The 26,145-nt window shown below is 36.7% G+C and overlaps 1 protein-coding gene across 3 annotated transcripts; it reads left to right on the forward strand.

Moving 5' to 3' along the window:
- The first annotated feature begins 938 nt into the window (after positions 1 to 938).
- stm (starmaker) lies at positions 939 to 24,366 on the forward strand. 3 transcript variants are annotated; one of them, XM_069195094.1, is made up of 16 exons: positions 939 to 1,029; positions 2,774 to 2,835; positions 3,919 to 3,951; positions 6,106 to 6,159; positions 6,557 to 6,601; positions 8,998 to 9,045; positions 11,664 to 11,708; positions 12,745 to 12,783; positions 13,358 to 13,402; positions 14,782 to 14,817; positions 15,817 to 17,448; positions 19,415 to 19,456; positions 19,665 to 19,703; positions 20,949 to 21,017; positions 22,948 to 23,037; positions 23,792 to 24,366. In XM_069195094.1, exons 1-15 carry the CDS (start codon positions 1,019 to 1,021, stop codon positions 22,986 to 22,988), a joined length of 2,241 nt encoding a protein of 746 aa, XP_069051195.1. In that variant the 5' UTR covers positions 939 to 1,018; the 3' UTR covers positions 22,989 to 23,037; positions 23,792 to 24,366. The 3 variants fall into 3 exon arrangements, with proteins under 3 accessions (XP_069051195.1, XP_069051196.1, XP_069051197.1); XM_069195095.1 differs by having other exon boundaries at positions 23,796 to 24,366; XM_069195096.1 differs by lacking the exon at positions 20,949 to 21,017.
- Positions 24,367 to 26,145: the final 1,779 nt, after the last annotated feature.

Raw genomic sequence — 26,145 nt, forward strand, 5'->3', positions numbered from 1 at the left:
CAGCTTGATTTCTGCTTTACTTTCTGCCTGATATCACTTTTCTGAAAGTTGATCATTTTCACAGTTATTAAAGTCACGAGGCAAAAAAAATGGCCACAGAAGCAGTGAGAAATTTGAATACATCGTGTCACTCTTCAGTCACCCAAGCGATTTTACAGATATTTCAGATCTGAACTTCAGTGCCACAACTGGAGTAAATATGTTCCACATTGAACTGTTTTCAGGAACATTTACTGCAGTTGCAGTAAACCAATCACCTTCTGTACCGCAAAAGGAAAACAATGCTGCCTTTGCTTTTGCTCACACAGAAGAAGTGGAAAACTAAATTATTTCTATTATTCAAAAGGATCGTACACAATGCATTATGGGTAAAACCAGCTGCCAGTTTTTCTGGTTTGCCCGTGAGTCAGCATAGTTTTCAAATCAATGACTATTGTGATACAAAACGCAGCTCTGTAAATACAATTACAGTAAAAAACAAAACTAGGTGGGACCTGAACTAAACACAGGCTCGCAATATTTATTCACTTGTTTACCTGAATTTTCTCAAGCACCGTGCCCCGACAACGTAATATTTAAACCATGACCATCACCTGTGGAATATCAGTAAAATTCCAGGCAGGTTGTATTTTTCAGTGTGTTAACCATGCAAGAGGAAGACAATGCACTTGTAAAGGATACTGAAAAGTGACATCATGGATTACATACGTTTTCTGATGCAGTATATTGTCTTGGGTCAACTAGGTCTTAACTTACAAGTGCCATTTCAAGCACTAAAAACACTTCTCACACAACTTGAAAGGTAAAAGATCACAGCCTCAACCCTGTTTTAATTAATGTAACCTTAGAAGGTTTTTGTTACGCTTGCATGTCGTCATATATGCCCGGCCCCTTTTCCGCTGAGGAAGCAGAAAAGCTATAAAACCCATTGGTTGCTATCCAGAAAAGATTAAGAGTCAAAGAAGACAAAAAAGCTCCTGTGTACTGCCCAGGCTTGGTTACTAATATTCCTGACACAATGCAATCCTGGTAAGTGAAAAGAGGTTCATTCTAGAATGGTTTTTGTAACTTTCGAAGAGTACTAGCTGAGACAGTCTCTGGCAATCAGTCTCCTGATACAAAGTGCTGACTTAAAATTGATGCTAATAGCCTGTTCTAACTGTAGGAGAATATGTGAAAAATTTGAACATAACATTGGGATTGAAATACCTTGCTTTATCGGATTAAGTGTCAAAAGACTTGCTGTATTATAAGATAAACATCCATGATTTGACATAAACTTGTTTTGAATTTCATTTTAGTTAATTTTCCTTCTTACCCCAATCTACAGAAGAGCAACATGTATCAATAGGTTTCACAAAAACATTAATTATATGCATATATTAATATCACACCATCAGGAATTATAGAAGAGAGAAGAGTGTACTGAATGAGAAATAACTCTTGCATCTTAACAAGAAAGAAGATTATTCAGAATGTGTTTGATGTTCTGACATATGATGTTAAGTTTAGAATGCAAAATAAAAAGTTAGACCAAAGGTGAGTTTCAAAGCAAAGACAGGTTGTGAAAATATTCAGTCTGATCAAAACTCTTTAAGGTCTATATGTGGTTTTGACGTTGTGTCTCTTTACGGAGGGAAAGATAGTGGCTGAGTTGTCAGTTACCTGATTTGCAAATGCATTTTCTGGAATGTTTTTTTTTTTACTTTCTTGGCTCATTGACTTCTTTGGGATTTTTACTGGATGCTGATTCTTCTGCAATTAGCATTGTTGTATCTAATTTAAGTCTGAAAGCAGGCTTCCAAAAAACATTATTTTGGGGAATTGTACAGTAGATTCAATTACTCTTGATAAATACAATAGCTTATTTCCTAGTATTACATTGAATTCTAGTAATATTATAACTCATGTTGCACAGACAATATTGTAATTATATTATTTTGGCCAATAGGTCATGTTAGCCAGAATTATAACATGAAACAATATTCTGATTTTGAAAAGGAAAACAGGACTAACTTTAACTGTTCTCTGTTCATGAGCTCCAAAGCACTTGTTTCACTGAATTCCCAGCTCCTCTCTGGAATGTACATTTTATTGCAACACAATGATACTTTTAAGATGTTCTTCAGAATCATGCAAACCAGATGAACACAGAGATGCAATATGTTAGGAAATGATAGCTCTTTGATTTAAAAATAAAATAGATGCTATTTCACATCAGTCCATCTAGCTCAAGATTGCATTTTAACTTGCAATGTGCATTAATGTAAATTCATTTGTTTTTTCTGTTGTGCATTATTCTAAATGTATAAGAGGTTAGAGATGTTTTGTTAGAGAGGTTGTGTTTGTATTCTGAATCTCCCTTATTGTAAAAGCTTCCTATTGTACATGAAATACAAATCATAATATCTAAATGGCCCAGAGTGACATAATGAATTTGGAGATGCTTCTAGACAATGCTTACTGTAATTCACCTTACCTATAATTTACCCTCTTCAGTAGCCTTCTGTCCATTCATATAACAAAGCAAATTTTAAATAATTACCACTGGTGGTAGTTAAGGTTGTTTTGAAAAGGTTTCCCAAGCGACACTTATATTTTGAGAATTATTTGTTGATGGAAATCAGATCTTTGCAGCTGAAAGAGCAGCTTACAGTTTGAGCGAAAAGTGGCAATGAAGTCCGCCTTGACATTTTATGGAGCTAATTTAATTTCTCAGGGTTTTTCTCCTGAAAGTCATTTAAGTCTCACCCACCTCTTTAATATTTTTTAGCACTCTGCTTGTCGTTTTGGCTCTGGCACTTGTGGCTGTTGTTTTTTCTGCACCTACGGATGGTAAGATATCCTTTATTCACCTGAGCAGTCCCTTGCTCAAGTATTATCAGTTTTAAATTCCTCCCTTTCTGTGTTTTCATGCCAACACCATTGATGTCCTTAGCTTTGACTCTGTTTGTCAGTCATTTTATTTTTCAAATACGTTACAATAATTTAGAAATCAAATGCTGTATTTCTGGGTTAAATATTCAGCAATGGATGACCAATGTCAGATTCTCAGACTTTACCCTCATTTGAAATGGAAATTTTAAGTTTTACTTTGTTTTTTTTTTTAATTTTCAAATATCCCTCAGATTCCGGTGTTGGAGGATTATCTTCAATCTGCTTACTGCGGCAGAGCAATTTCTGTAACAGGATGAACAATTTACCCTTTCATCTTCTTAATATCATGCTTAGCATATTGTTTTCATACTGTACATTATCACTTTTCAAATAATTTATTTTACCATTACACCCCCAAAAAAGTTTGGTCTTTCTATGTGCTTAGTTAATGTGCACCTTGTATGTGAATTAACTTCTATACCACTTCCCTCTTGACGTTAAAATCTAAATTGTGCCTCTCAGGTGCACTTTCTTTTTTTTGTGAATGAACTCAAGCCTTGCTAGAGTGTCCTTTTGTGGGGGTTTCCATGGCAATTGGGCCTTCAGGGCAGTTTCATTTCCAAACTGGCAGCGTTTAGACATCCCCTGTGGTATCACCCCTGAGAGTGACACGGTTACAGGGTGATTCCATCTTCTCCACCACTCTTCTTTTATTATTTTTAGCATAAAACATTCAATAATTCTAAACTAATCTTATTGTTTGTTCACAAACGGAAAGAATCATTATGGCAAGATTTAATCCATGTGTAAAGACTGATATGCTAATATTGTTTCGACAATACATTAGGTATAATAAACTATAACATCAAGATAAACCTTAAGTTAATGATATATTAAATAAAATAACCACTATTCATTCCTGTAGCCCCTTTGAATGCATTTTAACAATATGATTTTTCCTGGAAAAGTATCTTTGTCTTCACAATTAAAAAGCTGGATAATTGTGGTTTTTGTGGTAAAGTTCCTGTTATTTTGTTTCAGATAGGTCCATGGTGTTGCTGAAATATCTAAATGGTGGGTATGCATGTGTCTGTCAGATTTGTACATCTTCTAAATACCACTATCTGAAACCATGTTATATTTCAGCACAATAAATTTGGCAAGTTCTCCATTGCCTGTTGTGTAAAATATGGTGTGATCTCTGACAGTATGATACTAGAACAAGCCTTCATTAATTATATGGGTTTCCAATTGTCAGTGATATAACCAAAGAAATAATTTGCTTAGCTGGTCATATTTAGCATTTTCTTCCTTAGATCTCCACTGATTTACAGATAAAAACCAGCAGACTAAGAACTGGATTTGGTCAGCACTGCTATTTGGCATACAGTGTATTTCAAAAGTGCTGACCCACGCCCTCAGTGGTGGATATTCTAACAGGATAATTAACAACAGGTATTGGTATTATAGTCCCATAGTTTTAGTATTAAAGAGACATTAATATCGACTGTATATTTATTATTTGGTTGGTTTGGCTGGTTTTGATAATCATCTAGTTTATATTGATTCCCTAGATATTTACAAAAGAATCGAAGTGAAAAAAGTGTCTATGTCCAAGATTTTTTTTTAACTTAAAATGTTTTGAATAAAAGTTAATTTAACTTTGGAAACTAGAATTCTAAACACCACAAGATCTGGATGGCCTGTACAAAGCTAAGGCTGCATTAAATTAGACATTAAACAAAATCAACATCTAATATGAATATGAAATATATGAAAATAATGAAATACCCTAGTTATACAATTATTTGAGATGGTATGATGTACACTACATTAAAGTCTGTTTCTATAACTCAAAAGACATTATGTGGACTTTTGAATAACCTTATCTGTACTTTTTGGGTAGTATTTCTATTTTTATCCTCGATGTCCTAATGTTTGCCCTGAAGTAATTCACAATAGTAGAATAAAGCAAACTTTTGTGAAGTAATTCATAATTGACCTGTTGAGGTATACGCAAAACGTTCATAAAAGCATTTCAGTATTAATAAGCATTCACGGATTCTAATAACTTGTTTGCACCTTCCCCATACAAAGAAATTACAGCTGTAGAGGCTGGCTGAGGTGCACATACAGTAACAGTGGGTGCCTTTTCTCCAGGTTCAGCATGTCTAGAATTTCATTGCTCACACAGAATTCTATTCTAATGCCCTTGCATTTTAATTATTGGCTGAGTCTGTGTAGGAATACACTTAATGCATCTTTGCAATTGTAAAATGCCCACAAATTAGACCTTTGGGGCTTCAGATGAATAAATTGCTGATTTATGACTATGCCACATTGTGTCTTGCCTGCAACTAAAAAACTGTTATGCCTGAGGATAAATACTTGAGCAGGCTTTTCACCATCGCCTCACAAATTTAATTAAAAAAATTAATTTAAGATGCTTCTTTATTTTAAAAGATTTACACATCCATCAAATGACTTCTTAAAACACGATTTGCTGAAAACAAAAAATATGAAATATAAACTATGTTTTCTTCATTTACTTATATTACTTTGAACATTTACATGATTCTTTATTAAAACAAAATTGTACAGTTTAATTTGGAGTAACAAAATCGACAGCATACAATTTATTGTACACCATCACACAAAATAAAGCAGCTACCCTATATTGAAATATAGTGAAATCAACATTCACTGCTATTAAACATCATCATAAAAGGAGAATTGGAATAACAGTTCATTTTAGCTGGAATTACACGAAAGTGAAAGAAACAAAATCCAATAAAGACCATATTTGGAACTGATGTTCAACAGAACAGTATGTTTTTTTTTCGTGATCAAAATTAAGAGCCCATGTTCACTGCAATAAAAGTTCACAGTGCTCAGTGGAATTCTGAGGTCCGAGTACTGTACTTTAAGGGCTCAGGATTAAATCTAGTTTCTAATTATTGTGAATTGTTTAATTTTAGGAACTCTATGTGTATGAAATATATGAAGTTATTGTTATACATACTACTGACATGCAACCCCAAACATTATGTACTGTATAGCATAGAATTTGCCTATTTTTATTTTATTTTTTCTGTTGCTTATGGGCTTCTGTGCTTGTCTAGGGGTTTCATAGTTTGTATTTTTATCATCCAAGTACTGTACAACGACAGATACTGTATAAGATGCCGTGGGAAATACTAAAAATTGTTTGATGCTTTGTCATTCCAGGTGACCATGATGCTGATACCTCAACAGACAGTACTGACTTTTCAGTCTCAGTAGGTCTGTATCAGTCTTCTTATGGGCAACATATTGTGATACAATACCATGGCACAAAGCACTAACTTCATGCCGAACAAAATATTTGGTTGTCAGTAATATATAAGAAATAGTGGTGAATACTGCTGTTTCAGTCACTTCACACTGCTTTTCTAAATTGACAATTATTACTTAAATATTCTGATTTAATTGTCAGTTTGCAAAAATAAATCACTATGTAATTTTATAGACTCTAAAATAAAGCCATCCAGACAGTTAATTTGATCAGCATGGAATTTATTTCCTATTCAATGATTATGTTTAAATATGATATAATACAGCGGCTGACTTTGAGTCTTTGGAAATCAAAATGAGAAGAGCAAAAAATCCCACAATTTGTAAAGCACCTTTTCTTCATTAGGTTTCAGAGAAACATCAGATTCCTCCAGTGAACAAACAACAAAAGGTGAGTATGACAACAGATTACTTTAATCCTATCTATTAGATCAAGATCCTTAGGATCTTTCTTTTTAAATCTGAGATGCATCAAACATTCAGCCAGTGGTGTTGCAAGCTGAAAAGTCATTCATTAGTCAGTATTCCATTAAGTAATTTGAGGCCACAAACCTCTTTATGTTGTTCAGACCTCAAGGACCAGTGTTCCCTCTTAATTGAAAAAAAAGCTAGCTTAATTGTTCATATACTTAAACATTTTCCCGATTTTAAGACTAACAAATAGAGTATATGATTTAAAGGTGACCGACAGTATTATGCTTACCAGTCATTGACTCTTCAAGACCAGGCCTGACAAGCCAAGGTATTTGATATACTGTATGGATGAAACTTTGAGTCAGTTCCAGTTAATTTTCCTGCTTGCCAAATTGTGTTAAATGGCTGTCTTTTAAGAACACAAGAAGGTTACATTCATACATCATTGACTAGAGGACATTCAGCCAATTCAACCTGTTTGGTAGTAAGTAGCTGATTGACCCAGACCTTTCCTTCTATGAAATCAGAGTATCAGCTCCATCAGCAAGGCTGTGAAGTTTGTTTCACATTTCACACACGCCCTTAGCATAAGCGCCTCCTGTATTTGGTTTATCATATACACTTCCATATAGTTCCCACTGGTTTGCATTTCACTGGTGATTCTGAAGAAATAACTTGCATTTTGAAATTGCATCCCCTTGTAGTCTTTCTGCTCAAGACTAAAAAGGTTCAGTTCTTTTTGCCTGTCACAATATGACATTCCTTTAAGCTTGGGAATGTACAGTATAAGAGAAGATTTTCTTTTGTTTCAGTATGAAGGTGGTAACTCCTGGAGCCATGTAGTAACCATTGTATGAAGGTTTTCTTTTAATGACACAAAGGATTAAACACATGAAGCTATTGTTAAACTTCGCCTTGAACCGACAGTCATTTGTTTTTTGTTTTTTGTTTTTCGGGTAACTTGGATACCTCCAGTAACACCACAAATTCACCAAGTTACAGTGTGATGGAAACTGGGCTCAATAATTTCACAGCTTCAAATATTTCCATGCCAAAAAGTGGTTTTCATTTCTCATTTACCTCCAATTTACATCAACACGCACGTGATATTTTGGAAGGGTGGCAGTATTTTAGACGTCTCATGCTTTAATAAAAAGCTGTTAGAGGTCATAAACATGCCTGTGGCTGGAAGGTTGCCGGTTCAAATCCCACAGCTGGCAAAGGAATCCTACTCCGTTGGGCCCCTGAGCAAGGCCCTTAACCCCAACTGCTCTAGGGGTGCTGTACAATGGCTGACCCTGTGCTCTCCCTCTTTCCCTGTCTGTGTGTCTCATGGAGAGCAAGCTGGGGTCTGCGAAAAGATAATTCCTAATGCAAAAAATTGTAAAGGGTTAATAAAGTGATGCTGTTATTATTATTTTTATTATTATTAGTTGTAGATGCAAATTTTGGTTATTTTTTTCTAACTAATGCTTACAGTATGCAGTGTAGTCTAGTTATAGGAAAAGTCTTGTCAAAATTTTGGAATGTATTGCTTGGAAATGAAACAAAATGAAAATAACCATACTGACACAACATTGAAAACAATGTACCAAAATACAGCTTCACAAGAAATTACATTCCCACCAAAATAGCAATATTAAGCATGTGTACTAATTAATTAAGCATACTAGCAAGCTATCGATTAGAACTGAATGGATACATTTTGCCATAAATCTATTTTTATTTTAGGTGTTTTTTTAAATATTTAATTTTTAAAGATGCTGATGATTATTTGTTGAAGATTCTCTAAGCATTGAATTAATTTACTGAATAATAAAAAAATGTTTTTTGTTGGATTCTAAGCATTTCATTTGGAATTTTCAGACTTTCAGAATTTCAGATCTTCAGAATGTATAGACTCCTCAAGCTCTACAACCATGAATTCCATTAGAAAAATTATTAAAAAACGCCAAAAAGAAGGGAAGAAAAGTTGTAAATAAAATGCCATTCAGTTTGCTTACAGTTTGAACTAATTGGAATTTTGAATGGATGCAAACAGTTTGCAGTTTTTTTTTCTGAGATCTTCTAAATCAAGAAACTTTGTTTCACTTTTGAACGATCTGATAATATCAATCAATTCACCATTTTATTTTGTATATCACCCTTCACAACACTTTGCCTCAGTATGTTTTGCAGATTTCTAAAACGGTTCATTTAATAAATATAATAAACAAATATAATAAAAAAAATATTTTTAGCATCCCTACTCTTAATGAAGAGTTTATGTTCTCCAGTACTTAATTGGATGTGATTGCCCATTTTTGTCACTGTCTGTAAGTGATCTTGATGATGTTAGTGCAGGGAACTCATTCCAGATTATTTTTCTTTCAGAGGATGACTCAAATGGCTCTTCAACATCCAGTGATGACAGCTCTAAAGGTAGAGTAATTATTTTATTGGTAAAATATTGCCTACATGTTCAATTTACTGTATGTTGGAAAACAAGAGGTTGCATGTAAGATGTAGTTCAAGTTACAAGTAAAACATACTGTATATTGAAGACCTGTAGTGTTCAATATATAGCTTATACTGTATATACTATATATAAACTATATATGATATATTGAACACCTTCAGACACAGATACACCCTGAAAAACTGAAAAACAGTAACTGATGCAGTATGTATTTTGCAACTTAGCTAACCTTTTTAGAAAATCAGTGTAGCATTAAACCCTAAGCTTTTACATTACTAAGGTCTTATGCCATTACATTGCTATTCAAGAACATAGAAGATGCAAAATGAGATCAGTAATTCAGACCAACATCCTCATTCAGAAGATTAGTAGCGAAATGAATTTAAATATTTGTTCAGGTGTTTCTTAAAGGTCCCAGAGTTTGGGCTTCAGTTACTTGGCTTTGGAACTGGTCCTAGATACTCTTTGAGTGAAGAACTGTTTCCTATTCCCTGTCTTCTTCCTTCAGTTTCCAATTATGACTCAAATATGCATCCTGTTTTCACTACTGCGTGTGAAACATTCCCTGTGTTGAACCTTCTGTATCTTTACACCTTGTATACCTGGATCAAATATCCTCTTAGTCTGTTCTGTTCGACTGAAGAGATTTAGCTCCCACAACATGTCTGTGCATGACCAGGAAACGTTGCGGTTCTTTTAACTTTTTCTATGGCAATATTATTTTTTATGAGGCATAGTACCTAAAACTGAACACTGTATTCTACATGAGCCCTTACTAGCATGTTTTAAAGCTCAAGCATAACTTCATTGGATTTGAATTCCCAAACGATTTGGATGGATTTGATTTGCTAATTCCCCAAGCCCTATGGCGTGCTTGGTCAGATTGGCCCAAAAGAAAGGTATTTAGTCCTATCATTTAATTTATAATAACTTGGAATAGCAAAAATCACCCTTTTATTTAATCTCAGAAGTTTTGTGTTAAACATTTAATGTCTTAGAGGTGGACATTTTAAGATATTTAGTTGCTGCCAAGTTTATGCGTCCTCTTCATCCAATTCAAGGTCACTGGGGAGCCAGAGCTTATCCCAGAAGCCAATTAATCTACCAGTACATGATTGGACTGTGGAGGAAACTGGAGCACCTGATGTAAACCCATGCAAACACAGGGAAATCATACGAATTCCACACAGCTGGCACCCCAAGTCCGGAACTGAACTCGGGGGACCAGAGCTTCAAGGCAACAATGCTAACCACTGTGTCACCATGCCACCCAGGTTCATGCATTGCTTGGGAAAATAATTTTGTATAACAAAAATTCAAATGTATTATCCAATTATAGCATTATACAGAAATAGCACTCACAGACCAATTACAAAATGGGACAAAAGTAACACTCATTTTTGATCTAGACACCGATGAAAGGGATTCAACTTGTAAGACATACAAGTCAATGGATGTAAATGGATGTTAATTTGGTTCACGCCAAACAATCGTTTTTTCTGACAGAAACCACCAGAGCACTTAATGTGTCTGCTGAGAGCAAAGAGTCTGCTGAAACATCAGGTCAGAAGAGAAATGGGAGGATTCAGGGCCTTGAACATAAAAGAGATAAAAACAAAAGTAGACAATCTAATAATAATCTAATCTAATATCGCTTTCTAAAACCTTGTAAAGTAATCTTTGTAAATTGTAAAAAAAAATCTGTTTTCTTAGGTGTACGCCATTGAACATTGGGTATTTGCAAAAACTGGTTACTTGGTATTTACAATTAGTTCTTTCATGATACTAACATTTTCTGGTGTTTTTCTGTTTATCAACGACGTGTACAGGCAATACCAATAACAATCTTTTAGCGTTTTCCAAAAACATTTTAAGGCTGTGACATTTCTAAAAGAATGACTTTGAGGTTGCTCAGTGCTTAGCCATTTTTTGTAGCTGCTACATTGTCCTACAACACAGTTTGTAAGTAGCTGTTGTCCATAATATTTCATAAACCCATAGTTTATGGTGACTTTAAACTTTGGTTTTCTAAGTGTGTGAATAAGAAAAAACGTAACCACTGTTGAAAGGTATAAAGCACCATAACACCAAATGGGAAAAATGAATTTTACAACATGAAGTTCTAAATAAGAGATGTTAATTTAAAATCAAGGCAAAATGACATATGGTATATTAAGGCTCAAAAACATCAACTTCAAAAACTTTGCTTTGACTATACCTCTCCGAGTAATGAATTGCATACTGTTCAAATTAATCTATGCTTAATTTTGACTTTTTACCTCATAGGTGTGCTCAATTCTCTATTTTCTTAAACTGAAGTAGCTCCTTGGGTTAAAATGTTTAGTATCTCTGGGCTTTTTGCCTTTGAATCTTCCTCGCTCCCGGCTTGAGAGCTTTGCTTCCTTTAACTTGTGTAATAATGTTTAACTTGAGATGAGAAATTCTCATCTCTCTTATTTGATTTCTTCTGACTATCCGAATACTCAGTTATCTGCTTCCCTTTTCTTTAGTTGAAAAGTACCTCCCATATTATTTAACGTTTTATTGAGATGTTCATAACATGAAATAATATATTCTGCAGATGAAACAAAGGAAGATAAAGAGAAATCAGATGAAGACAAGAAAGGTAAGATCTTAAGGCTTTATACTATATTGTATATACAGATTAAAAGCACAAACAGATATATGAGCACTTAATGCTTGGAAATTTACCAGAAAATCTATCAATCTATCCATTTCTTAACTGTTTTATCCAGTACAAAGTAGCGAAGGGCACCAGAGTCTATCCTGGCAAGAAAACAACCTTAATACAAAAAGTTCATTAGCTACAAAAACTGTTTCTCTACCACACAGACAAGTAAGGATAAAATAACTTTGGCTGCTGGCAGTGAGATTCCTGACTCCATGGGGGTTTGACCTTGTACAATGGCGTCAATAATTTGAGTCACTGCTTGAGGAATGGTAGCTAGCTGAGAATTCTGATACTGGAGCCACTCTGAACAGAGCAAACAAAATCACCCCTAGAGCGAGATCATTAAAATACCCAACGTCTCCCCAAGACTCTCTTTAGCTTTTTCATGTGATAGCAGTGGATGTGAGTAGCTGGACTATCGAAAAAAAAAGCTGGTCATCTTGTAGTAATGTACAGTACTTCTGGTACAGTACTTCTGACCCTTCTGCCAGAGAGTTGTAACATGCTATATTCATATACATTCCTCAGTGAATGGATAGAAGAGACTTTATGACAAGGTGTGGTGACTGGGAATCTTCTCACTGTGAAACTCAAGAACTGGGTGGCTATTGAGCTTAATGTCAAGCCATTCATCAGAACAATATTATTCTATATTATTTTACATTCTGTGAAAGATTGCTCTGATAATGGCTCTTTATGTAACCTGAGAGTAACCAAATACAGTATTCATGAAGGCAAGGTTAGTGTATCATTGTATGATCAGAATGATATGAACTGTTATCTTCTTAATTATGTTGTTTTAAATGTGACAGAAAATGACGAATCCATCACAAAGAGCAGTCAAAGAGTTAGTTTTTCCGGATTTAAAATAAAATTCTACTCTGGTTTAAATTTAGATTTAACACAGTACAGCATTTTCGAAGATTTACAGTACAATACACAGTAAACTCCTTTTTTTCTGTATTTGTAGATACAGATGAATCAGACTCTGCAGGAAATGATTCCCAAGGTAAGTTGACATATATATAGGTACAGTATTCTGATAATCTACTGTACAAAGCCACTGTGAGTTGAAATAATTTGTAATCCTTCTGAGATTGCCTCTAAGGGTAAGATAATAAGGCCAAACTTCAATGTAGTCTATGGGTTCCAGCCCGATTTTAGATATTATAGGAATGAGCATAAATTGTGACATGAGTAAAAAAGTGCTAGACAGTTAGAGTGAAAAAGTAATGATGTTTCAGACCTCCATTTACTTGTCCTATGTTCTGTCTTAAACCATTGTACTAAAATCAGAGCTTGTGGGACAATTTTGTGTGGATACTGTATGTTCATTTGCTAAAAGCAGACTACTGTTATACTGTAGCTAGAAGCTAATGTGGATCTCAGTCATCTAGTATGTTAAATGTTCAGGTGGGTAGCTGCGTCAGCATGCGTAGGCTGCAAAGGAACAAGTAATAGGTTTATTCCATGCTGAAGAAGGCTCCACGGCCGAAACGTTGTGTTCTCTTTCTTCTTTTTTTCAGCATGGAATAAACCTATTACTTGTTCCCTAGTATGTTAAATGGTGTTTCTTCCCTCAGAGCCTGAAGATAAAGATACTTCAGAGTCCAAAGAAAATTCAATTGGTAATGCTTTTTCTTTGATTCTAGTTTTTGATCATTGTGATTCAATTGTCCTTCATCCTTAAACATATTGAAGTCTTTGTTTCTTCGACGGAAATGGCCTACCCAATTTTCAGGATCTCATGAAAACTTACTTGATCCCTGGGTTTTCTTATTTCATTTCTTACATTCCACACAACTCTTAGTATAGTATAGCCTCTCACATGGTGAATAATTAAGTTCCTTCAATAGTCAATACAAGGGGCTCTGATCCCTTCTCTATATCACTTTTGTCTCTCATCTAAAACTATTCTCCTACTAATGATCTTTATATGGCACGTTGGGTGGCAGTTGTAATTGATGATTGGGATGTTTAGCACAGAAGTTAATCCATTTTTAAGAACATATGCAGTGCCAACTACTGTACATCTCCAAAATACATTTACTCAGGGTACACCTCATAGTTTGGACGTTCTCTGATGCAGTGTGCTTTTGGGTGGTTGTGACTTTTGTGCTGTCACTATGACTGTGCTTCAGAGCCCCTAAAAGCTCATTTCTAAAGATACTTCTCATCTTCAACTACGTCATCTGTTGTTCACAGGCTAACTGCTGCCAAAAAATCTAATTACCAGACATCTAAGATCAGACAGGATTTCAATACTGTGACATTTTAATAACTAAATGAATCTCGATTACTTGAATATAGAGGTGCATTGCTATTCTAGTTTGTATACTGTTTCAAAAATGTTATGTTTGAAAAAAGATAAGATTAATGCTTGGTAAGCTGGAGAAGAGAGAGTCTTTTATTTTCCACTGCTTACACCTCTCACAAAATGTATTTCACTGACATACTTTTCTGCCTTGACTAAAAACAACACATCTTTTGCAAAAACAGATAAATTAAATGAACTCAAAAATGTTGCAATGAAATCTATCGTTTAAGGCAGTATCCGTAGCATTTTGTGTAAATTCACTTTACTCTTTGTTCAAGAACAATGTCCCCCATCTAGGTCAAATGTATGGGTGAGATTTTAATCCTTAAAATGTCTAGGAGTTTATGTTCTCCCCAGATAAGCATGGTTTTCTTCTGGGGGCTCCAGTTTCCCCCCCGAATTCCAAATTCCATAATTGTAGGTAAATTGCCTTCTTTATAAAATTGGCCGTGGAGTGACTGAGTGAGTGTGTGTGTGTCTGTGTCTGTGTATCCCCTGTGATAGACTGGTGTCCCATCTAGTGTATATCCTGCCTTTGTCCTGCTGCTTTTTGGGTTAGTCTTTGGCTCCTGTGACCCTGTGCTGGATAAGTGGATCAGAAAATGGACAGGTGGTAAAATGTCTAGTTTATTCATGAAAGGGGTGTCTGATGGAACAAGTGCTCTAATATCCTGTTGGTTTGTATTACAGATGAGGCTCTGAAGTCTTTGAAGTCAGACGCCAGTGGTAAGCGAAGAGAACTTTTAATTATCATACAATTTTATTAAATTAATTGTGAAATGAATTGAGGTTGTTAGTCATACCTTATAAAGACTGAAAAGTACATCAGGGTGAATGGATGACGACAGGGTGAAATGGATGATGACAACAAAATTAACTGAATGGCTGCAGTCACATGACACAATTCAAAATTTCTATGGGAGAAAGATTCTTTATTTCAATATCCTCAGTGAGCAGGTTATTAACTTTCTAATAATGTTTTATGAGGTCAAATAGATTTTAAAAATGTTATTTGTAACCCTTTAACTAAAATGATCCTCTAGGTATCAGTTTTATGATTCGTATTGAGCCCCGACTTCAAAATGTTCATCTGCATTTGACCAGTAACGTTGTGTCTGTGCAGCACTGCTCATAGAAGTTGAAGAAAGTTCAGGTGCAAGTGTGTTAGCTACAGTGAACCTTAATCCATCACACCAAGGTTTGAGTAAACATGTTTTCTAGTTCTCTACTGAAAACATTTAAATGCTGTAAATGTTTAAACAGCAGCGTTGAGGTTACACCTGTTGTGAAAATGCAATCTGACATCTTGAAGGTGATTAAGTAATTTGCAAATTAATTAACAGTTGAAGCAATATATTGTGTGTAATTCTATGTATTTTGAAAACTTAATATTTGCTCTCCAAAACCAGCCATTTATTCTGCTGGTATTAAGCTTAGCTATTTATGATCCCACAGATGTTACAGGGGATGAAGAAGATAATAACAGTAACAGTAATGATGGTGGTAATAAGGAGTAATAAAAATAAGTACATCTCTAAAAATTCTGAAGGTAAGATACTATACAGAATACTAAAGTACATATAACTTAACCTTAATGTGTGATGTACTGTATACAAATGTTTTTAGCTATTGTTTTATTGTAGGGTATAAAAGTATTTATAGTAGGTTCCAAAAAACTCAGAAAATGTCTCTTTTGGCATGACCTTTTATTTTCTGTAAATGCAGACAGCGACAGTACAAGCAGCCAAGATAAGGATAGTGAGTCCAGTGAGGACAAAGACAGTCACCACAGCCACGATAAAGACAGCGAGTCCAGTGAGGACAAGGACAAGGACAAGGACAGTCACCACAGCCATGATAAAGACAGCGAGTCCAGTGAGGACAAGGACAGTCACCACAGCCACGATAAAGACAGCGAGCCCAGTGAGGACAAGGACAAGAACAGTCACCACAGCCATGATAAAGACAACGAGTCCAGTGAGGACAAGGACAGTCAACGCAGCCACGATAAAGACAGTGAGTCGAGTCAGGAGAAGGACAGTTCCAGCAGCCACGATAAAGACAGCAAGTCCAGTGAGGAGAAGGACAGTCACCACAGCCACGATAAAGACAGTGAGTCGAGTCAGGAGAAGGACAGTTCCAGCAGCCACGATAAAGACAGCAAGTCCAGTGAGGAGAAGGACAGTTCCAGCAGCCACGATAAAGACAGTGAGTCGAGTCAGGAGAAGGACAGTTCCAGCAGCCACGATAAAGACAGTGAGTCGAGTCAGGAGAAGGACAGTTCCAGCAGCCACGATAAAGACAGTGAGTCGAGTCAGGAGAAGGACAGTTCCAGCAGCCAGGATAAAGACAGTGAGTCGAGTCAGGAGAAGGACAGTTCCAGCAGCCACGATAAAGACAGCAAGTCCAGTGAAGAGAAGGACAGTTCCAGCAGTCACGATAAAGACAGTGAGTCGAGTCAGGAGAAGGACAGTTCCAGCAGCCACGATAAAGACAGCAAGTCCAGTGAAGAGAAGGACAGTTCCAGCAACCACGATAAAGACAGTGAGTCGAGTCAGGAGAAGGACAGTTCCAGCAGCCACGATAAAGACAGCAAGTCCAGTGAGGAGAAGGACAGTTCCAACAGCCACGATAAAGACAGCAAGTCCAGTGAGGAGAAGGACAGTTCCAGCAGCCACGATAAAGATAGTGAGTCGAGTCAGGAGAAGGACAGTTCCAGCAGCCACGATAAAGACAGCAAGTCCAGTGAGGAGAAGGACAGCTCCAGCAGCCATGATAAAGACAGCGAGTTGAGTGAGGAGAAGGACAGTTCTAGCAGCCATGATAAAGACAGCGAGTCCAGTGAGGACAAGGACAGTTCCAGCAGCCACGATAAAGACAGCAAGTCCAGTGAGGACAAGGACAATCACCACGGCCACGATAAACACAGCGAGTCGAGTCAGGAGGACAGTTCCAGCAGCCACGATAAAGACAGCGAGTTGACCCAGAAGAAGAACAGTTCCAGCAGCCATGATAAAAACAGCGAGTCCAGTCAGGAGAAGGACAGTTCCCACAGCCATGATAAAGACAGTGAGTCCAGTGAAGACAAGGACAGTTCCAGCAGCCATGATAAAGAGAGTGAGTCCAGTGAGGACAAGGACAGTCACCACAGCCACGATAAAGACAGTGAGTCCAGTGAGGACAAGGACAGTTCCAGCAGCCATGATAAAGACAGCAAGTCGAGTCAGGAGAAGGACAGTTCCCACAGCCATGATAAAGACAGTGAGTCCAGTGAAGACAAGGACAGTTCCAGCAGCCATGATAAAGACAGCGAGTCGAGTGAGGACAAGGACAATCACCACGGCCACGATAAAGACAGTGAGTCCACTGAGGACAAGGACAGTCCTCAGATTGTCTAGATTCTGGAATAGTTATATAATATAATGTAATTCCCATCTGTGTCTGTTCATTTAAGATAACGAACCAAATTAGAGCTATTTAATGAGAAACCATGGTGCAAAATCAAAATTAGAAAATTGAAAAAGCATATACAGAAGTGCTATAATGTGCCACAATTGTATTTATTTTTTAGGGTATTTTAGAAACCCAGAATTGAGAGCACAAAGAAATGCTTAAAGCAGCAAGCAGATCAATCTAGTCTAAACAATGTAAGAAAACAAAAAAAAGGCAACCTGAATGCTAGGATATATTACCTGAAACAGTGAAAGCAGAATTTAAATCAAAGGTAAAAAAGTGTAATTAAATGAAATAGTTCAATACACTAGTAAGGTCTAATTTAGAATATTGTAAATATTTGAAGACCTTTATACACAAGTAAAACTGAGATTAGAAAGTGGCAACTGAGTACAAGCCTGGGATTAAAGGAATGTCCTACTCTGACAGGCTAAAGAAATTGAATTGTTTTAGTCTTAGTCAAAACCACAGGGGACCCAATTCAAGTATTCTTCATCTTCAAAATATATTGATAAATTTAATCCTATAAACTTCATGAACGAATCATAAAGGGAAGAGAAACTCCTACACACTGTCGTATACAGTATAAAACCCTTGTATGTCGGTGAAAGACAAAAAGGTGATAGTTGAATAGTTGCTTTTTATCAGAACAATGAACTCACAGAGTATGTGAATGAGCAAAATCACTTTTAATTACTCCATCCATTTTCTACCCACTTCATCCAGTTTAAGGTCAGGGGGGTGTCAGCCTCTTCCAGCATGCAAGGAGCATAAAACAGAATACACCCTGGATGGGTGAAACACACACACTCAGAAACACACACACAGACACAAATACTCACACCAGGGCTAATTTTCCCAGAAGCCAATGAGCCTACCAGTACTGTATGTCTTTGAATTCTGGGAGGAAACTGGAGCACCAGGAGGGAACGTATGCGAGGCAATTATTACAAACTTCATTCAAACATACATATTAGCTATTGCAAATATCTGTTGTTACATAACCTGTTACTCAGATTCCTGATATAAACCCTAAGGTTTGAAGAGTAGAAATCCACAATTCTTCTTTATTTTCTATAATGTATCAACCTTGCCTGTCTGAGAGTGATGAGGAAATTATTTAGTTCCAAAAAACATTGGTAATCCTCTGTTTAAGCAAGCCAAGATTACAATGTACTGCAAATTATTTATATGATCCATTGTAGAGTAGAATATACTGGCAGGGTTGCTCACAAGATAAAACATTCTGAAGCTGTCATTTATAAAAGAAACACAGATGTTACCCTGTTGCATTACAGTTTAACCTTAGCATTATGATATTGCCACACTCAGGTTTTCCCAAACTGATCTGGGAATCTGGGAAGTTATTAAAATGTAACGGCTATTACAAAGACACGAATACTTACAAAAATCCCCAAATCTCCCATAGTCCTTTGAATTAATATCAATTGCTGTACACATCCCACATGAATACCCACAGAAATACAAAAATACCTCACAGTCCTTTGAATTAACAGTATATTATTTGCAGTGTATATCCCTTTTTCCATCCAGGTTCCTGAGTTTCTAAAATTTCTCATTTCCAGCTACTCCATAGGCCAGCCAGGAACAGCAATGAGTGCAAACTGGTCAGACCACTCATCACAAAATAAACTCACTGCTAAAAATACAATGTTATAGAAATGAAAGTTTATTTTCTATTTCATAAAGATGTCATGTGCACCCATTGTTAAGAAATTAATTTCTACACAGAAAATACTTTATTTTAGGTGGTTGGTATTTTAGGTGGGATGTGGGAAATGTTTTTGGTTTGTGTGTAAAGGCGATTGATAAACGGTTCATATTGCATTTTTCTCTGTGCTGTCTTTAGACGATGACAAGGATGAAGACACCTCTGAGACTGAATCAAAAGGTACTTGATCAACAAACAAATTTGTATGACAAAAAAATTAACATTAAACAATCATGCCAAAAAACATTCTGTTAAGCTTATCCCTAAATCATGAGGTATTTAAAGTGGCCAAGTGACATGAAATATATAAAAAAACACGTTTTTGTGAAAGAATGAGATGTTATGAGATCTTTTCAGGTCATTTCAGGTCATGCACCTTTTGTTTCAGATGACACAGAATCTGCCAGCAAGGAGACAGACTCTACTGGTTAGTTGAATTGATTCCTATTTTTTACAGATACAGTATTTCAAGTGGCATGTTAGGATAAGATGTTTTTAGGTTAAAATAAAAATAAAACAGTTGTTCAAATTTGTGTGGGGACACGAGAAATCACAGTGCATTTTGAAATGCTCTTTTGGAAGGCCCTTCCTCAGACTGCAACAAATATATGACATATATGTAATTTATTTCTTAAGTATTACATTATAAAATGTAGCAAAATGACAAAGCAATAAAAACCATTACAAAACCAACCAAATGCCTTACCTCTCCAAAGACTGGGTATATACAGGGTGGTAATTATACTGTAGATACTGTACAACAAACGAATTATCTACATAATCTATATGATTATTTAGTTATATGAATACTGAAAACCTGGTTGATTTCCAAGCCAGAAAAGTTGTCTAAAAATGTATAATAAATACTTAGGAAATGGACAAGACTAAAGAGAATCATACAAAGTACACACTTTATCTAATACTATCAGATTAGAAGGTCACACAAAAATGGTTAACTGAGAAGGTGTTGTTAATTATAGCATTATAATAGTTCAACATTGAGAAATGTTATGGACACTAGTGTTTTTCCACTGTATATGCGACACCGTGTGTAACAGATTTGTACGTCAAAAGTACGTCATTAATTTTGTAAGAGACTGTGAAATAAACCAGTGACATTAATTCCCAAGGTAAGATGAAACCTGCCTTTTAAAAGACCTTTTAATTCTTCACAACTGGTTGGGGGGGTCTGTAGCATCATTGTAAAGCTACTAAAATGAATTTAAAAACCGGATCTAGGAGAGAAAAGAAAGAAATCTAATCACACGCAAGCCAAGGCAAAGAAAACAAAAGATTTAAAAGCTCAACAGAGAGATGGGAAGAGTTTTCAATCTTACCATTGAAAAACAACAGGAGAGGATGAAGTCAAATTATTCTCAGATAAAAACAGGGCACTTCTGAGAGACAAAAGATAAATGGGTGATGTACTACATGAATATTTCACTCTCACTTCAATCTGCTCCTTACTCTACATGGGAAAGATATTGTACCTGAATCCAGATACTGAAAAACAAATTAAGAAAGACTATGAACAGTAACTCAAATTTTGCTTTCATTAGTCTTCGTAACTGGGATTTTAGAAAAATGTGTTGACAGATCCCACCAAGCAAACAGTTTTACTTTAAAAAGTTTTAAAAGCTGATGGATTACTGAGTTGTTTCTCCTTTATTAGATTCAAGTGATCAAGTAGATCCACTAGACAGACCAATCCACAGTACAGAAAGTACTCATGGTACTCCCGGTAAGTTAAACTAAAAAATACTTTCAAGTACAGTAGCCCTCATTCTGCAAAGACAAGCTTTTAAATAAGTTTACTGAATACTGAATGGAATAGTAGAGAAGTTTATTGCCATATGCACATGTACATTGGAATTCTTATTCGCACTGATCTCTCAGGACATACACAGTAGACAGTACATTAAAAACATAATAAATAATACAACCATTGGAGAACAAAAAATATGTTGTAGTGAAAAAAACATGGCAGTCCATGCAGAATGTGCATAGTGCAAAGGTGCATTGAGTCTGAGGCATTGCAGTTAGCTGTTAAGAATGCACGCTGCAGTAGGGTAGAAGCTGTTCTTAGGCCTGGTGGTCTGTGCTTTAATGGCGTTTTACCATTTGTCAGAGCGCAGGGGGTAGAAGTTGGATGGTTGGGATCTTTTACATCTCTTGATTTGTTGTGGAGTATTGAAGACGGCATCTTATCTACAGAGCAAATGAAGAAAATCACCTGCACATTATGAAGGGAGCCAATCGAATAGAATGGCACAGTCCAGTGATGTGCACGCCAGTTGCAGCATATGGTCAAAGAATTCATTCGGAACCAACAATATGTTCCAAGGAATCACGACATCCAAAAATCAAATACTTTAAGAATTTATGTTGCGTATTTGTGCATAATAAGTGCCCACTGGAAAGGTTTGCAACTGAGTGCGACGAGGTCGGGATGAGATTCAACACCTCTAAATCTGAGATCATGGTTCTCTCCTGGGAAAGACTGTCTGGCTCTCTCCAGGTGAGGGAGAACAGCTGCCCCAAGTGGAGGAGTTTAAATACCTCGAGGTCTCTAGTGAGGGTAGAGGGGATCCTGAGATTGACCAGTGGGTTGGTACAGCGCCTGCAGTAATGTGACTCTGGACCATTCTGGTACTGGTGGTGAAGAAGCAGGAGTTGAGTTTTTGGATGAAACTCTTAGCTTTGTGGTCCATCTATGTCCCCGTCCTCGCCTATGGTCATAAGCTTCGGGTAGTGACAGTAAGAACGAGATTGCGGGTTACAAGCGGAGGAAATGAGGTTTCTCCGTTGGGCTGCTCGGCTTACTCTATATGACAGGATGAGGAGCTCGGCAATCCGGGAGGACCTTGGAGTAGAGTCGCTGCCCCTCTGGTTCGAGAGGAGCCAGCTGAGGATGTTCGGGCATCTGGTGAGACCCACTGAGAAGAGACCCTGGGGCTGACCCAGGACACGCTGGAGGGATTATATCTCTCGGTTAGCCTGGAAGCATCTGGGAATCCCCCAGTTGGAGCTGGAGACTGTTACTGGGACTCTTCTGCCCAGCTCACCCATTACCACCATGACCCTCACCAGGATTAAGCAGTTAGAAAATGGGATGATTCCATTCCCATTCCATTGCATTCCATTCCATCCCAACTGGGGGACTCCCAGCGCCTGGGAATCCCCCAGTTGGAGCTGGAGACTGTTACTGGGGAAAGGGAAGTCTGTTCTGCCCAGCTCAGCCCATTACCACCATGACCCTCACCAGGTTTAAGCAGTTAGAAAATGGCTGAATTTATAATAGGTTTTGGTCAAACCTGCTTGGTTAAGGAGGAGAAAAAGGAGGCTCCACCCCCATTCAGAGAGTTAAGCAAAGGGGAGCTGCAAGGTGGAGATGGATGCATGAAATAAAAATGCAGAAAAAGAGAGATTTGTGTGAGATAGTGAACGTCAGGAATGTTGCTATCCCTCCCACACTTCACCAAAGAACTTCCTTTTAATTTACGCAAAATATCAAATGGCAGCTAGATAAACAGTATCATTATAAAGTTAAATGGAAAGCTACAATTATGATGTATTATTGCAAAAACACAGTATTGTCTGATAATGTATGTAGCATTTATGACCTTACATTGAATTTTAGAAATATACTTTATTTTTTTTTATTTTTTAAGGTCCCGATGATGAGGGCAGCGTCCCACCAAGAAATTCCTAGTGTTCTAGTGTTGTGCTGCTAGATTCTGTGCTTTCCTACTGAACCAGAGGTACAGTACAGTACAGTTAACATACAGTAATATGTTTATGTTCCTAAATTAATTACCTTCAGATGCGTTATACTCCTCTTCTTTTTATGCTCAGCTACTAAAATTTCCCTTTAGTGGTAAAAATTCCATATAAATATTCAATACTAATCAGATTAAAACGTGCACAGGAAAGAGATTAAATGATTAAATCTTTTCAATACTGACCAATGCAACTTGAGTGCCCCTGTTGGTCATTTTGGCCAGCCAATCACTTAACGTGTTGGACTGCGGTGGCTTGTGGGTAGTTGCGTGTGGTACGGGTTTGTACCGTGCATTTTGAATGGCTGCATCTGTACCTGAAGCTAATCCTCTTTAATTACATATACTGTACACTTGCAGACAAAGGATTTACAGTATCTGACCCGACATTTGAAACAATGACATTTGAAACTGTTTTTGTTTCTGCCCTTCTGCTTCCCAGCATGTAGGGTTTCCACGCTATTCCTGGCCTGTAGAGATCTCATTCATTTTTGAGGGTTTCTCCAATGGCATCCACATGAGATTCCTTGTCATTCACGTAAAGAAAAAAAGGAGAATTCCGTTATGAATATGCAGTGGAAAGAGGAAAACAACCTCACCTCACACCACTGTTTGTAACACCACTGAGTGTGCTGTTTTACATTAATGTATCTATAAGCATGCGCTGTGGTAAATAAAACTCTTCCAGTCTAGCCCTGGTGTTGTACAATGTTGACAATTTTGCTTTTTTTCCCAGACAGAAAGACGCCGAGACTCACCTAAAAGAGTAAAGAGATCCTGGTACAATCTAAACCCATAAGATACTGCACCAAAGCCGAAAAATTGTTCAATGTCTCCATTATTTCAATACTCAATTTTCCTATTGAGAAATGGCTGATGGATTTTCATAGGGCTATGGAGAAAAAATGCATTATTATACTACTGGTATACTGTACATTGTTTTGAGCTCGCTTTATTTTATTTACTGTAAGCAATATTGAGAACCTTTATGCTCCCTCCTCAAACCTGTGTCAACCTGTCCATATATTTTGATTGCCTTTACTTTTTGATGGTGAAATATTTTGACGTATTCTTTCTTATTAAGAGAATCAACTGATAAGATGCTGACTTTCAGAATGAAACTGAAACTAGATTGACATTTGTAGGGTTTCTCTTTTGTCTAGGGTTTCTAGTGTGTCTATTGAGAATAGTGTCTTTTAATTTGTACAATCCTACTGACAAGGTACTGTACATACCTTCCTAAAATGTATTTGAGTGTTTGAAACGAATTCACTTTGTTTATGGAATAAAATATACAAACTCAGTTTTAAACTGGCCAAGGACTTGCAATTTGTTTTATGAATACAGATTACATTTGCGTTTGTAAGTCTAAATAAAAAAACATTCAAACACATAGCCAAATGGTTTCTTACATCAGTCTTATGCTGGCTTGGGGCCACATTTTAGCTTTGGGTTTATACTGTAATTGATTATAAATGTATGTACAGTATATACTTATACAGAATGCATCGATTATATTTGTTAAATGGATGTGTTAATTTCTTCTAAAGAATTGTACTTTCAGAATTGACTTTATTGTCCGCTTACAGTGGTAATTTTACTTTGGCCTCACTGAGACAACAAAATGAAGAATACATAAAAAATCCACTGAAATCCAATCGGCTTTCCATATATAATCAATGCAACACATACAGTACAGTAAACATAACAATTTAATGGTAATTTTCCAAACAGAAAGTGTAGTGGGTGTGTTTTGCTCCCAATGATTTTAATCCTTGAGATCTTAGCTCTACCTCTGACACTAAGACTCCCATACCAAGTGGAAGTGTAAAAATAAAGCCCACTGTCTACCAGACTTGTGTAGCCCCAGTTCTAGGATGTGTTTGCTTCCATCAAAGCTCCTCAACCTTCAAGAGAATTAATCTCTGCATGGCTTTTTTAAGACTCTGTGTTGTCTAAGAAATGCTATCAAAGTATATACCCTAATACTTAACTCAGGGGACAGTCTCCACAAGCTCCACAAAACCTTTTATATTTATAAATTGGAGTTTGACTGGTTTAGACCTGCCTGAGTGTAGCACTATTTGCAATATACCATTTTCTTGACATCTATTTCTAAAGTGCATTTATTTCCAAGTGGTACCAATTAATAAGAGCTAATTCTTTGTCAAAGTAAAGTGCTTGGTCTAGCCTTTCTGTTTCCTGCAGAAGGTCAAGCAAGGCCACATCATCAGCATATTTTCATAAGTCACCATCAAAATTTTAAAATTTAAAATTAGGTGGTTTGTATAAACATCCAGACATCTTACCATGAAATACTATTGAAATTGGTTTTCAAATGTATGAGCCTGTAACCCTGTCTTAATGCTGCCCCATAATAGGCAGTATCTACAGTACTAGTACTGGGAGTATGGCTTAACATCAATCGTGGTTTCAGAAACTGGCTGCAACCATGATTGAGGAGGAGAGCACCAGTCTGCTGCATTACTTAAAGGAACTACAACTCCCATGAACCCTCTGGGCAACTTTTTGACAGCATCATGTCACAAGTCCTTAAGCTTCCTCACCATGGTGACATCCTGCAGGTCACCGCCAGGAGGTGGTCTGCTATGACAGGAACACACAGGGAATATACTCACTTCAACTTTATATAACTGTCTATGATAGAGATATATAAACATATTGGGTACAGTATGGGGTATTAGATAATGTCTTATTTAATAGACAATATAATGTAATAGACATCTAGTGCACATTGTGCACTATCAGAAATTCCCTAGCTGCTGCAGAGACTGTAAGAGTACAATGAGCTGTTCAGGGTGCTCTGTTTGAAATTCAGCATCTGAGATGGGTGACTCAGTTGTACGTCAGCTATCTACAGAAAGGAGCAAATATTGGGGGTCACTACCGTTTAGTGAGGACACAGAGCAAAGGCCAAAAGTCAAGATGGAATAAGCAGGAGCTGACAAACAATTTCTTCTGTTGAGGTCATCCATAAAGATCTCAAGGTAAAATTCTGATTTGAAGCCAGGCACAGAGAGCCAGGCGGTATTTTGGTAAAGCTTTACTTGAATGAAGCTAACAATCAGC

This window comes from Lepisosteus oculatus, chromosome 10, assembly GCF_040954835.1.
Source record: "Lepisosteus oculatus isolate fLepOcu1 chromosome 10, fLepOcu1.hap2, whole genome shotgun sequence".
In the NCBI taxonomy this organism is placed as follows: Eukaryota; Metazoa; Chordata; class Actinopteri; order Semionotiformes; family Lepisosteidae; genus Lepisosteus; species Lepisosteus oculatus.

Bases quoted from the DNA above. Each gene is read 5' to 3' on its own strand.
- stm (XM_069195094.1), top strand. The intron at 11,709-12,744 runs GTAAGATCTTAA...CTGTATTTGTAG, and splicing joins ATCAGATGAAGACAAGAAAG to ATACAGATGAATCAGACTCT. The intron at 13,403-14,781 runs GTAATGCTTTTT...TTTGTATTACAG, and splicing joins GTCCAAAGAAAATTCAATTG to ATGAGGCTCTGAAGTCTTTG.